The sequence below is a fragment of the Clarias gariepinus genome, chromosome 16, assembly GCF_024256425.1.
Source record: "Clarias gariepinus isolate MV-2021 ecotype Netherlands chromosome 16, CGAR_prim_01v2, whole genome shotgun sequence".
Classification (NCBI taxonomy): Eukaryota; Metazoa; Chordata; class Actinopteri; order Siluriformes; family Clariidae; genus Clarias; species Clarias gariepinus.
Genome location: NC_071115.1, coordinates 25087724 through 25102413, shown reverse-complemented (window position 1 = coordinate 25102413; position 14690 = coordinate 25087724). Strand labels below are relative to the sequence as shown.

At 37.8% G+C, this 14690-nt stretch overlaps 1 protein-coding gene across 1 annotated transcript; it reads left to right on the top strand.

Moving 5' to 3' along the window:
* The first annotated feature begins 3616 nt into the window (after positions 1-3616).
* ube2ka (ubiquitin-conjugating enzyme E2Ka (UBC1 homolog, yeast)) lies at positions 3617-14109 on the top strand. Its single transcript, XM_053514017.1, has 7 exons — positions 3617-3702; positions 6671-6764; positions 8469-8527; positions 11380-11462; positions 11665-11764; positions 12957-13085; positions 13226-14109. The coding sequence occupies exons 1-7, from the start codon at positions 3640-3642 to the stop codon at positions 13298-13300; spliced, it is 603 nt and encodes a 200-aa protein (XP_053369992.1). The 5' UTR covers positions 3617-3639; the 3' UTR covers positions 13301-14109.
* The last annotated feature ends 581 nt before the right edge of the window (positions 14110-14690 follow it).

The following is a 14690-nucleotide window of genomic DNA, read 5'->3' as shown; positions in this document are numbered from 1 at the left end:
CCTGAACCACCCTTTTACAATTTGAGTCTTGGAATATAGTCGTGCCATCAGGAAAGAAAAACTCCATAAATGTGGTAACCTGGTTATTCAATACATCAACTGACTTCATTTTATTGCCTCATAACATATACCTAGACCTGACCAACTGAACCTCTCTCCTTTTTTCTGTACAGTCCCACTAACATGTGCTTTTCTTATGAGCACACAGCCGCTTAGTCCAAATCCTGTGAGTTCTTGTCATATGGTGCATGTGGAAATGCTCTTAGTTTCATTACTAAACATAGTGAATTTTGCTGCCAATTTTTTCAATGCAACGTTACCAAGTATTTAAGAGATCTCTGATCATGGACAATTTCTAGCTTTATAATTATAATTATTTTCTTAATAATCAGTTCAGGACTATCCTTACAGGTTTTATAATATTTTTCTAGTAATTTTAATGTTTTTTTTTTTTTTTACACTTTTGTTTTTGCTCTTGGATGAGTTGTTAAATCCAAAAATTAGTACGTATGAAATAATATCAGCTAAAAGTAGTTTATTTAAAAAGTTTACACTCTCAGCACTGTCTCAACCAGTCATGAATAAATGAAAAACCAGGAGGCTTGACTTAAACTTTCCAAATAGGAAGAATTTTAAATGAAAATATTTTTTTTTAAATACCAGTTCATAATAATACATTTCTGTGGTATACAGAAATCCTTTACAGCAAAACAATCAGCTTCTATGGTAGTAATTTCACATCATGCTCAGTGAAGTTTTTTATACCTTACATATAGCATGTGCATTCTTTTGGCTCCCTCTGGTGGCCCTAAATAACTCCTTGGTCTATATATTCTATATGGTATCTCCTATTTGGTCAAAGGTTTGTAGATATTTGAACATCACACACTTGGTGAACATCCATACATTATATTCTTGATTTAGTCCCAGTCTGTGTTTCTGTTTATCCCAAAAGTATTCAATGGTGTTGGGGTCAGTGATCTTTGCAGGACACTCGAGATCTTTGCAAACCATGTCTTTATGGAGCTTCATGACACATCGCATACCACTACATTTACAATCTACTTTTGTAAAAACACCATTACTGACACAAAGAAAAGCTGATTATTCAGCAAGTTTTGTGTCTTTTATTAGGCCTCTTTTTAAAACCTTGCATGCCCTCATTTTTATGATGTCCTCATCTGTACGTCCCTGTTTTGATGACGATGTGATCAAAAAAAAGATCAATTAATTAAAAAATAGTTACTTGTCTGATTAAGTATGCTTTGTCACATTCCACAACTTTTCATTAATTGTCTCAAATTAAATTTCTTGACGGGTTCTCAACTTTGTAATATCGCATGCCTCAAATCACGTACAAATCGGTTAAATATTACTTATGAAATTGTACGTTGTACTTATGGTTATGATGTAATCACCTACCTACAGTATGTCCCTGGAAGGTCATAAACTGTCTATGAACTGAAATTATTTATGTACTTACTACATATTTACTACATCTCACATTGCTGTGAATTGTCAAGACTATTGAAGAACTGATATGATTTCTCACCTTTAACAGTCACACCAGTGATACCTGGATACCCATGCTTTTGGTCCCTGTGACTACGGACAACCTGCAGCACACTTTTGTAATAAACATCCCCACATGCAGTGTAGCAGTAGAGCTATTAGAGTGTACTAGTTAGTAGTTTAGGGTGCCAGATTGGATTTAGCTATAGAGTTAGTAAATATTGGATCGTACTATTTGACAGTTTAGTGCACAGAACTGGCCTTGGGCATAAAAGATATTTTTTAGAGCTGTCCAATAATAAACAAGAAATTTGGACTCCATGATCTATTATAAAGAGGTAAAAACGTACAAACCCTCCAAACCACCAATATATCTTTACGATACACTCTCGAATAACTTACATTCGCATTTCAAAATTTTATATTTTTTAAAATTATTTTAAGCATTGTCAATTTATTTTATTTTATTTATTTATTTTAGTTTTATTGAACCTTGGGTTTTCTCCAACAACACAATGCACCGTATTGAACTCCAACAAACCTCCTAAAGACACTCCTCTGTTTTTTTTTTTTTTACAATCTTAACGTCACTCAGTTTGGGTTTAAATTCAGGAATATCTGATAGCTCATCAACAAAAGCCCACTTCACTAACAAAGTTTAAGACTTTATACCTCAGTCAAAGTTAGAAAATGACCAAGATAAAAATATTTCCATATCATTTTAATAAAATATCAAACATACAAGGGTGAGTTATAAATGAACCGCACTCCAGATCAAATCTTACCAGTGCTTTCTGTTCAAGGCTACTGTCTTCCCAGTCACTACTGTGCAGGGGTAAACCTGTTACATCAGTTCATTGGCTGCAGTGCAAGCAAAATCATCTTTTTTTTAAATATATTTATGTGTTCCTGATGGTGTACCTGGTGCCGTAACAACTCACAAAAAGGCATAAACAGAGGTGTTTGGATATCTGCAAAGAAAACTCTAAGGAAGGAGAAGGTTTCTTTAAGAGAATCATTACTGGTGACAAGACATGGATTCATCACTATGAGCCAGAGTGTAAATGGAGCAGAAACATCTTCAATCGCTGACTGAGAAAAAGCTCAAAAGTCAACAATCAGCTGGAAAATTGATCAATGCTTGCAATTTTCTAGGATTCTCAATGGCCAGTATTGAACATTATCCGGAAACAGGTTAAACAAATGAACAGTGCTCATTACTGGAGAGTGTAATTGAAGAGCGGAAGCCCAAAACGAGGGCATTGTGATCTTGCATGAAGATGGATAAGAGCATCTGCTAAACGCCTAAATTTGAACTTCATTTTGAGGTTTTAAAGCAGTCCTGATCCCTCCCTGAAGTTCATTGGACTTTCACATGTTTGGTACCCTGAAAGCAGCCCTACGAGGACAAAGATTCACTTCTGACAAAGACAGCGGTAGAGATGAATCACTCGTTGAACAGATCCGAGTCACAAATTGTTAAAAGCGCTATACAAATAAAATTGAATTGAAAAATGAATTGAAATCCCTAGAATCCTAGGACTTATGAATCTCACACACTGAGTCTCTCGGATCCGTTATGATTCAGACGGAATCACAGGCAGAATCTCACGGTTCCGAATGAATCAGAACCCATGATTTTAAGTCTCTTATGTTTCCTAAACAGCTCACTCAGCTACTTGTTCCTATAGTTTCTAGCTAACAACTACTCAGAACAACTAAATGGTGTGATTTTCACTTGGTTTTTATCTATGTTGTCGTTAGCTACAAGCTAACTTAGGACTGAACTGATCGAAGTAAATGAAGAGAAGGATTTGTGAAGTTCCTGATTCAACCCAGATTCGCTCATCTCTAGACAGCGGCGCGTTCGTAACTAAGAGGTAAACATTTTTTAATGACAGATGGATGTTGTGACAGATAAAGTATTTTGGAAAGCAAGGAGTGTCGAAACTGAGGTAAATCATGAACCATGCTATGGTTTTGTCACATTTTATCGTGAAACCGGTTTTTTCCCCTTTAGTATGGAGCGATTCACACTGATTTGAGAGTAGAGGAGAGCAGAGGGGAGGGGCAGTGTGTGAGTGTGTTAGCGGTTGACACACACACACACACACACAGAGCAGCAGCATGGCTAACATCGCGGTGCAAAGGATAAAACGTGAATTTAAAGAAGTCCTTAAAAGCGAAGAGGTGAGTTTACACACAGATTTACCCCGCGGTCATGTGTCGTTAGCTCTGTCTGAGGGGAAAGCGCTATGCTAAGCTAACATCTAACTTCCTACTGCATTAGCTTCGTGCTAATAAGGCTTAGGTTTACCTTTAGCTTGCGTTTTTACAATGAAAATAACGCATTTTGTCTCTGGTTTAACGAAAATTATTCCATTTTTTAATGTATTTTTTATTTATTTATTTTAAACAGTGCTGGGTGACGCTGCCAAGTTCATACTGTTGTACATTTTGTTTTAGTTCTACTGCAAGCTAGGCTAAGCTAAGCTAATGTTTAAGGAAGCAAGGCCGACCTGACAACAAACTGACCTGATTTATATGGTTTTAATGAAATTGTGTATGTTGAAAGACAATCAGGTATATGTTTCGTGTATGTTCATATGCTATAAGTTAAACTAGTCAGTGCTGGTCACCTCAGCTGCTGACTGACAAACTAAATACATGTCCAAGTGCATTAGATAATGGAGGTGATCATTTTTACTTCACTTCACTTTTCTAAACACCTGTATGTGTTCATAAATGTAACCAAAACTAGGCCTAAACTGTTTTTTTTGTTTTTTGTTTTTTGTTTTTTAATGGTTTCTGATGTCACATGTGAATCCTACCAGGGAGACACATCAGGTACCGATGTCGCCTTACAGCTCTGATGTCCCCCATCTGAAAGTCTGCATAGGTTTCCCTTACGTTTTCTGGTGACTTTAAGGTGTTTTCACACCAGACACGATTTGATTTGCTCGTTATTTTTGCTCTCCATACTTGGGTACCCTTTTAGGGCACTGGTGGTTCAGTGGTAGTTGTTTCGCCTGACATGCGGAAGGCCCGGGTTCGATTCCCAGCCAGTGCCCAAACCCCCAGCCACTGGACACAGTGCCTAAATAGGAGGGTTGCGTCAGGAAGGGCATCCGGCGTAAAACCTGTGCCAAGTTGTTGCCTGGATATTCCGCTGTGGCGACCCCTTGCCAGGAGCAGCCGAAAGACCAACAACAACTTGGGTACACACTTACTATTTTTATTCTCCAATACAGCAGGTGGCAGTATGTGCCTACTTGGTTTGTGAGAATGCATTAAACACAAGATAAGAAGACAGCAACTAAGTCTATCCTTTGTGGCCTATCCTAATATTATTGATCTTTTTGTTTGGTGGGGGGCGGGCATCAAAAGTGACACACCTGCATGCCTTCCTACTTCATCAGCTACGGCTGCGTAGGTCAGAGGGCAAGATATTCATGAGGAGACAAACGATGTAGTGTCTACATAGTGGTCCACATCCGTGCTTGGGTATAATTGGCTTCCATTATCTGACTTAGTTCGTGGCTGAGTACCCCGTACCTTCTTCATGCAGCCTTGGGCACTGTTTCTGAGTCTGGAATGATTGTGTTCACACTAATCAAAATAATCCAGACTTTGAGGTTAAAATGTTCTTCGAAACAATCCTGGGGCCATAATGTGAAAATGTCTTTAGTGTCACTCCAAACATGCCCCCGCATGTTGTCATGATGCGTTTAAAGCCACCGTTTGCTGCAACCAAAAAATACAGTTTGTGTTAAACATTTAAAACAGAACCGTGCCATGGCACCACGTGCTTTCTCTGCTCACACACTGAGCTCCGTGTTTGTTTTATAGTGTTCTGAATTTGTTGTAATGTTGTGTGTTGTGGTGCATTTACTGGACATGTCGACAATTTTCAAACTGTGTACATGAAATGGTTACAATTAAAAGGATGCGATCATGCTTTTTAAAAATCTTGATGTACATTACTGCACAGTGAATTTCTATTCTTTGCTTATTCTTTTTTTTTTTTTCAAATTTTTTTATTTATTTATTTTTTGAAGGCAAGTGTCAGAGTGCAGGATCAGCCATTTTTACCGCGCCCCTGGAGCAGCCAGGGTAAGGGCCTTGCTCAAAGGCCCAACTACGGCAAGTCTGCTCTCTGACCCCAGGTTTCTCTCTTCAATACAAAAAGAACTTTGCTGTACTGTTAAGTAAATGTAACAATAAAGGTGGCTTTTTGTTAAAAAAAAAAAAAAAGCCAGCCAGCCACATAGTTTCTGCTCAGGTTGTGTCACAGTGCAGGGTAACGTCCAGTTTCCTCTTTCATGATTTTCACTATGAATTGCTAGGGCTTCAAAATTGACTTGGCTCATGCCACTCTGTCGTCCTTAGCAATGGCTTACCTTGCAAAGTGCTAAGGCAAAGATAAGGTGAAATATGGTGGTGCAAAAACAAAGTAAAGGAGCTGAAGATTTTGTAAAGTCTGCGGAAAACAGCGATTACTCACAAGTAGCTTTATGAGAGTCTACACATACAGTGTGTCACAGTCCTATGCTGTGATGCGACACAGAACAGCCACAGCGACAGTGATGAATCATAGCACATCATAGCTGTTGCTGTAGTGTCATAGCAGTTCCAAGACAATTTTATTGTTAACTTTTGTTCAAAGTTTCTGTTTACTTCCTGTTTGTGTAGGCCTGGATGTACAGTAGGTCTCCACAGCTCCTTGGGTAGCTACGATTGAATACGGAATGCCACAAATCATAAGCTGTGGCTCTACCACAGATTTCTGAGAAAGTTAAAAATAAATTGGAAACCCGTGGTATCAGGCTGTGAATCACTACAGATCACCCAGACACACACCAGTCTTAGGGTGATGATGTCTTAATTTATAGTAAAAGTCATGAAAGTAGGAACCAGGTGTTACACACAGGTGGAAAGTGCTCTTCTGCTTTCTCTTTCTTTCTCTCTGTAATTGGCTCATATTGCTGGGGTTGGCAGGTTAATACAAAATATGTCCCTCCCACCTAGACAGCATGACCAGTTTTTGCTCTCCAGGATGTCGAGCTTCAAGTGCCTCTGGATACCTGATCAGTTTAAGGAATCGCATAAAAAATCTAAAAGCAAAAAAAAGCAGTTTCTTTTTTTTTTTTTTCCACAGACAAGTAAAAACCAGATTAAAGTCGACCTGGTGGATGAGAACTTCACGGAACTAAAAGGGGAGATTGCGGGACCGCCCGACACACCTTACGAAGGCAAGTACTGCAGATTGCTTTGTGGTTAATCTGATTGTTCAGATTACATCAGTTTAACAATAATTTTGCCAAACCATAGAAGACAGTTTGTGGTGCGGGTTGCGATTTGTATCTGGAACCAAGCCAAAAAAAAAAGAAAAGAGAAACATCTTTTAACATTCTAGCATTTTCATAATCTTTAAATACAACCTGAATTACGGAAATGTTGTGATGTTTTCAAATTTAAATAAAATAAAAGCTAAAAGCCTTTCAGATCACATGAACATAAAGAATATAAGAAATGTTTAACTTTTATCCACAAAATTCAAAATTCATGCCTGCTACAGGTCTTAAAAAAGTTGGCACAGGGGCAACAAAGGGCTGAAAAAGCAAGGAATTTTGAAAAGTTTCAGCTGGAGACAACATCTAGCAACTAATTAAGTTGACATGCTGTTGCCCTGCATGACATCAGGTCTGTAACATGATTAGCTCTAAAAGCCATGTCTTAGAGAGGCATAGTCTTTGAGAAGTAAAGATGGGTAGAGGCTCTCCAGTCTGTGAACAAGTCTGTAAAAAAATTTAGTCTTAAAAAAATTTAAGTCTTTGTAAATCTCATCATCTTCATCAAAAGATTCTGAGAAAGTGGAGAAATCTGTGTGTAAGGGACAAGGTAAGAACTTCTGGCCCTCAGTCGACACTGCATCACTCATCAGCAAGATTTGTGTCATTAACATTACTAAATGGGTCCAGGAATACTTCCAGAAACCACTGTCGGTAAACACAATCCTCCCTGCCATTTGCAGATACCAACTAAAGCTCCATCATGCAAAAAGAAAGCTACAGTATATGTGAACATGGCCAAGGAGCAATGTCGTGTCCTGTGGTCCAAGGCTCATTTAAAGTTGAAAAGTGTTCTATGATCAGACGAGTCTGAATTTGACATTTTTGTTGAAAATCACAGACACTGTGTCCCCCGCGCTAAAGAGGAGGGATACCTTTCAGTGTGTTATCAGTGTTCAGTTTAAAAGCCCGCATCTCTGATGGTACGGGTTGCGTAAGTGCACATGGTATGTTCAGCTTGTGTGTTTCGGAAGGCACTATGGATATATAAAGGTTTTAGATGACATCTATTTCAGGGACATCTTGTGTATTTCAGCAGGACAATGCAAAACCACATACAACAGCTATTACAACAGCATGGCTTCATGGTAGAAGAGTCAGGGTGCTAAATTGGCCTTCCTGCAGTCCAGATCTCTTACCTATAGAGAACATTTGGCGCATCATTAAACAAAATATATGTCAAAAAGAAGAATTAACTCTTCAGAAGCTTCAGAACCTATATCAGGAAAGAACTTCACCAAAACTCCACAAACTCATAACCTCAATGCCCAGACGTCTTCAAACTGTTTTGGAAGGAAGAGGAGGTGCTACAACATGGTGAAGAAGCCCCATCCCAACTTTTTGAGACCTGTAGCAGGCATCAAATTTGAAATGATCTCATTTTGTGCATAAAATTAAAGGAGTAAATTTAAACATGCTATTTCATCTATTTGTCTTTTAGTTTTCATTTTATTTAAATTTTATTAAACCTCCCCACTTTTCTTGAAATTCGGGTTGAAAAAACGTTAGCTTGGACTTTGGAATTTTGATCTGTCTTGTGAATATCTCGGTTTAGTGTTTCTCAAATTTTTGTGCTCTGTATGATTTTTTTTTTTTTCTTGTCAGGTGGTCGATACCAGCTAGAAATTAAAATTCCAGAAACATATCCCTTCAATCCTCCGAAGGTATGTGTGAGAGAGCGAGGGCCAAGCTGATCTGGTTTGGTTAGATTTGATAAGCATTCCTGTGTGTGTGTGTGTGTGTGTGTGTGTGCGTGTGTGTGTGTGTGTTAGGAATTTAAAAACTGAAACACAATAATGTTGGGGAAAAAAAACATTATTGGTGCCAATAATGATACTACTGTTTTTATATTCGATTGTCCTTTAAGACCTGCCATGGAAGACATCTGCCAGAGTTTATCTTTAATGTATGTTTTCATGCTGTAGTGTCAGTTTTCATATATCATTGCAATCCTTACACCCTCTCCATCAAGAGTATATACACTCACCTAAAGGATTATTAGGAACACCTTACTAATACGGTGTTTGACCCCCCTTTTGCCTTCAACAAGGTGCTGAAAGCATTCTTTAGAAATGTTGGCCCATACTGATAGGATAGCATCTTGCAGTTGATGAAGATTTGTGGGATGCACATCCAGGGCACGAAGCTCCCGTTCCACCACATCCCAAAGATGCTCTATTGGGTTGATATCTGGTGACTGTGGGGGTCATTTTAGTACAGTGAACTTATTGTCATGTTCAAAAAACCAATTTGAAATGATTCGAGCTTTGTGACATGGTGCATTATCCTGCTGGAAGTAGCCATCAGAGGATGGGTACATGGTGGTCATGAAGGGATGGACATGGTCAGAAACAATGCTCAGGTAGCCCATGGCATTTAAACGATGCCAAGGAAAAGTGTGTCAAGAAAACATCCCCATTACACCACCACCACCAGCCTGCACAGTGGTAACAAGGCATGATGGATCCATGTTCTCATTCTGTTTACGCCAAATTCTGACTCTACCATTTGAATGTCTCAACAGAAATCGAGACTCATCAGACCAGGCAACATTTTTCCAGTCTTCAACTGTCCAATTTTGGTGAGCTCGTGAAAATTGTAGCCTCTTTTTCCTATTTGTAGTGGAGATGAGTGGTACCCGGTGGGGTCTTCTGCTGTTGTAACCCATCCGCCTCAAGGTTGTGCGTGTTGTAGCTTTACAAATGCTTTGCTGCATACCTCGGTTGTAACGAGTGGTTATTTCAGTCAAAGTTACTCTTCTATCAGCTTGTATCAGTCGGCCCATTCTCCTTTTTTCACCCACAGGACTGCCGCATACTGGATGTTTTTTCCTTTTCACACCATTCTTTGTAAACCCTAGAAATGGTTGTGCGTGAAAATCCCAGTAACTCTGCAGATTGTGAAATACTCAGACTGGCCCATCTGGCACCAACAACCATGCCACACTCAAAATTGCTTAAATCACCTTTCCTTCCCATTCTGACATTCAGTTTGGAGTTCAGGAGATTGTCTTGACCAGGACCACACCCCTAAATGCATTGAAGCAACTGCCATGTGATTGGTTCATTAGATAATTGCATTAATGAGAAATTGAACAGGTGTTCCTAATAATCCTTTAGATAAGTGTATGTAACTAGCTGTGCCCGTGACTTGGAATACCCCAAAATAACGCCAAATCACAAACTGTCAAGTATTAATAAGTAGGTATTGTACAAAGAAATCCAAGTCACAAAGTCAGTTCCCTGAAAATCTGCATTTCAGGCCTCATCAAATAAGGACAATCAAACCTTCCAAACAGCAATATTATCCAAATCACAGTGCAAATTCTATAGATCCGATTTCTGCAAGCCAAGTCAATTAAGTAATGTATTTGTTTGAAAGTTGTATTTATTCTAGAGAATGTGGTGTAAAGGCGCAAGATCACGCTCATTAAGTAGATTTTTGTTGCACACTCATAAGCGCATATTTAAAAATGTACAGAGCCTTCTGTTAAATTTTGAAATGAACTTACGATTTTAGGTTGAATTTATTTATTATTTTTTATTATTTTTATAATTTTTTGATTTCTTATTCTGTCAGTTATTAGCAAGTTAAGAATACGCCCAGCGCCATCTGTGGTAATAAAAGTACACTATAATTTTTTTTAAATAAGGGCATTTTCCATTTAAATAACAAAATATCTTCTTTTCCCGTGGGCCGATTGCAATGAAACAAAGCCTATATGTCACGTCAAGCTCAGCCAAATAAATCAGACAGACGGACAAAAATCCCTAAAACCATCTTGATGTGTTCTCTTACAAATCTTACGTCTCCCAAAATTATTGTTGTGAAAATATCTTTAATGTACATGCCAACTTTAGTTTTATTATATGTATCGATAAATACCAAGTAACTATAGTAATTGCTTTCAAGAAAAAAAAAAATAAAGGATTTTATTTTTCTTGGATATTTTTCTTAATAGTGACAAATGTCAACCTCAAATTTGCCAATGTAAAACCGCTGCAGAAAATACTTTTAAACTCTTATCTACATCAATTAGTTTGTATGATGTACTCATTTTTATAAAGATTGTTAGGTTGCAAATAAACAAAGAGTTCATATTCTTTAAAAAAAAATAGAATTTTAGGAACTAAGAGGAATGCACAAATATATACATGAACAGGGGAAACAAGCAGCCAGACGAAACATCCTCCTGCTGTGTGTGTGAGAGAGAGAGAGCTAAGTATGGATTACTAGCTAACGTAGCGCCAAAGAGCACCCGAGAAGACAGATCTTGCTTGTCATCGCAAATGACAAGCAGGGTAGTAACACGCAAACACGATGGTCACAGTAACATGGTGGAGGTTTCTTATCAATGTGGAAAGTATTTGGTTCTGTATCTGACAAGAATTTATTGCGCTGTGTTCATTGGTTATGATTATTACCTGTTATACCCAATTATAAACACGTTAATGTATTGTTGTATTTGGAAATGACATAATTTCTACCCCATTCTCTTTTTCTCTCTTTTCGTCAGGTACGGTTTATTACAAAGATCTGGCATCCCAACATCAGCTCAGTAACTGGTGCCATATGTCTGGATATTTTAAAGGACCAGTGGTAAGTCTCTGGGCTAGTGTCTTATGTTAGAGACTTGTAATACTGTGTGTGTGTGTCTGGATACAGGGCCAACTAAAGAGAAAGCTCAAACCTTTATTCTTGTGTTTTATTATTTCCTAAAATGATGATTATTTTGTAACTGGCATTTTGTATTTGTGGCAATTATGTTGGTAAAACGTAAGACTCTCGGGTTGTGTGTTAGGGCGGCGGCCATGACACTCCGGACAGTGCTGCTGTCCCTACAGGCGTTATTGGCAGCAGCTGAACCAGACGATCCACAGGATGCAGTGGTGGCCAATCAGGTGAGCTTATTTATTATTTATCATATAAATATACTAATGTATATACTTGTGAAGTTTTAAAGTTGCGTAGTTGAATAAGCGAGTCGTTCGGTCTGTCTCTGTGCTTGGATAACGGCCAGGAGAGACTCAGGTTGTCTGTCAAAGATCTCTGTTTATCAACCGCAAAAAATAGAGCTATAAAATGTTCTAGTGAAATCGTGAAGAAAAAAAGAGTGAAAGTTGGACAGATGTTCGTCCAGAGTTGAACAAGGAAAGGTTGCTCAAGTTAAGGGGGGGAGAGAGAGAGTGAGAGAGAGACATAAAGAGAGAATGAGAAGGTGAGCGTGGGAGCATTAGCACCTTAAGAACAGGTCCAAGAGCAGACAGGAAGGGAGCAGCATGGAAGATTTAACACATTAATATCAGATCTATGAGAAAGAGATTTTTTTTATGTATATATATATATATATATATATATATATATATGAGATAATTCCGTTACAATACTAAACTATTTCTCTACACACTTGATCCTGATTGGTCACAAGGTATCGATTTTACTTATATAATAGCAGCAGTGCTGATATAAATAAATGGATGTATTTTTTTTTTAAACATACAAAATTAGTTGTGACCATGAATAGATCTAGAGGATGTATGAAGTGTACAAGGAGCATTCAAGTCAAACTGTGACTTTTGATTGTGCCCAAGACAGAACACAGTTATGAAAGTACTTAAAGCACTTATTCCAGAGTTTTCTTAGTACCCTGGAGCCTTGATCGGACTGCCTTCATGTCTGAAACGCTGGCCTCCCAGGAACTCCCTTAATGGCCCAAATATGGTAGAAATAGCTGGCACCGTGGTCTTGACTGTACGAGTTCGACGAGTTCCTGTAATGTGCAAGTGGCATTGATGAATAATTGTGTGTAAAGTTCCCACAGAAGATGCGTCTCTTCCACAAATTGGCAACCTATCTCTCAATTTTTAAGCATCAGGCGTTCCATCTCAGCTGATTAACGAATATACACTTTTCTTATAAAAAAAAAAATAATAATAATAAAGTTGCATTATTTAAATGTTTTATTGCGGCTGAAAGTCTCATCACCGTTACTGCACTTGAAGTCTTCTGTAAATGTCAGTTGTTTTTATTTAAAAAGGAAATATAATTTGGCTTCATTTCTGAGTAACATACTGCATGGTTGTGTGTATTTAGTATAAGCAGAACCCAGAGATGTTTAAGCAGACGGCTCGGCTCTGGTCACACGTTTACGCAGGTGCACCAGTCTCCAGTCCAGACTACACACGTAAAATAGACAAACTCTGTGCTATGGGTTTTGATAAAGTAAGTATCATGTGCAGTTTATGGTTTCTTGTTGAACACATCTATTTATATCTTATAGTCTTGTTGGGTTTTTTAACACACACACACACAAACTAATGTGGCATAAACCTGATGTCTTCTTCCGTACTTTTTTTTTTTAGAACGCAGTAATAGTGGCACTGTCGTCAAAATCCTGGGACGTGGAGACGGCAACGGAGTTGTTGCTTAGCAACTGAACTGGCAGCACCATGATCAACACCCACGTCCCGATATTCAGATTTTTCCACACCCCTGACTCCACCCATGTCCCAGTCGGATTCACTTCCTATATGGATAAATTGCACCTTGACCCCCCCAACCCACTGCACCTACAAGCCCCTTCCATCTCTCTCTCTCTCTGTCCATTTTACATTGCAGTCCCTTCCTAAAACCCTCACCTATTCATGTCTCCGTTTTCTCACCATATATATATGGTCTTTTTATTTAATGTCGCCATCTCTCACTCTTTTTACCTTTTTGAGTTGATTGTGCCTTTCCCCTTAACAGTATTTCTCCCCTTCTCCCCTTTATCATTTTCATCTTCAGTCCTCCTCATACTGATCACACAATTCTCACCACCATGCTGGACATTTCCCAAAACTGCCCCTCTCTCTGTTTTGCACAATCGCTCAAGCTCTTTTATGTGGAATCTCATTTCTACAATGCCAGTAAATTAATTAAATAAAAATTTTAAACACACAAACACAACTCTCACATGTGACACAGAGAATGTTACCATAAAAGATCAAGACTGGAATACAAACAAACAAGAAAGAAAGAAAGAAAACGAGTAGTTAATGATGTAAACAAGAACCATGCTCTCTGAACAAAGGCTTGACTGCAGAAACAGCAGAAGAGAAAAAAAAGATTTCATCTAAAAACAAATTCATCTGTAAATAAAGCTATTAAAGTCTGTATAAATTAAAGCAATGTGGCAATGCTTTTATTTATTATTGTTTTAAGGAAACGTGAAATAAAAAGAAATGTTTCATGGCTAATACAGCAAGTTCAATTGTACTTAGTGTTTGTTTGTTTTTTTTAAACTCCCATTCTGAGCTAGTTGTCATTTCTGCATGTTAGCTGCAGTATTAAGTCCCTAATGTCACTAGGAAGGCTTTTGGTACATTATTTTTCTAATGTCATTCATCTTTGATATTCTTCAAATGTCAGCTATTTTTTGTTTGTTTGTTTTTACATGTTTACAAAATCAGCTAATTTGCTTTAGGAATATTCTCTAATGTTCCCTGGCTAGCTTGTGGTACTTTTAACGTTATTTAACATAAATGTAAACCTAGCCAAATTATATCCGTATTAGAAAATCCATATTGTTTTGTTTGGGAAACATTTTCCTACTTTGGTTTACTTGTTTTTGTTTATGTTTTGATTGGGGAACATGTTATACCTTACACAAAATGCTTTAAAAATTTTAAATGTTTATTTAATTTATTTGAAATGTTAATTGGCCAGCTTGACATTTTCCAGTATTAGATACAGTAGTTAGCTAGTTATTTGATATTTTCTGAAGTTAAATAACTAGTTTTTTTGTTGTTGTTTTTGGAAGAAATCTTGTAACTTAGCTTGCAATGT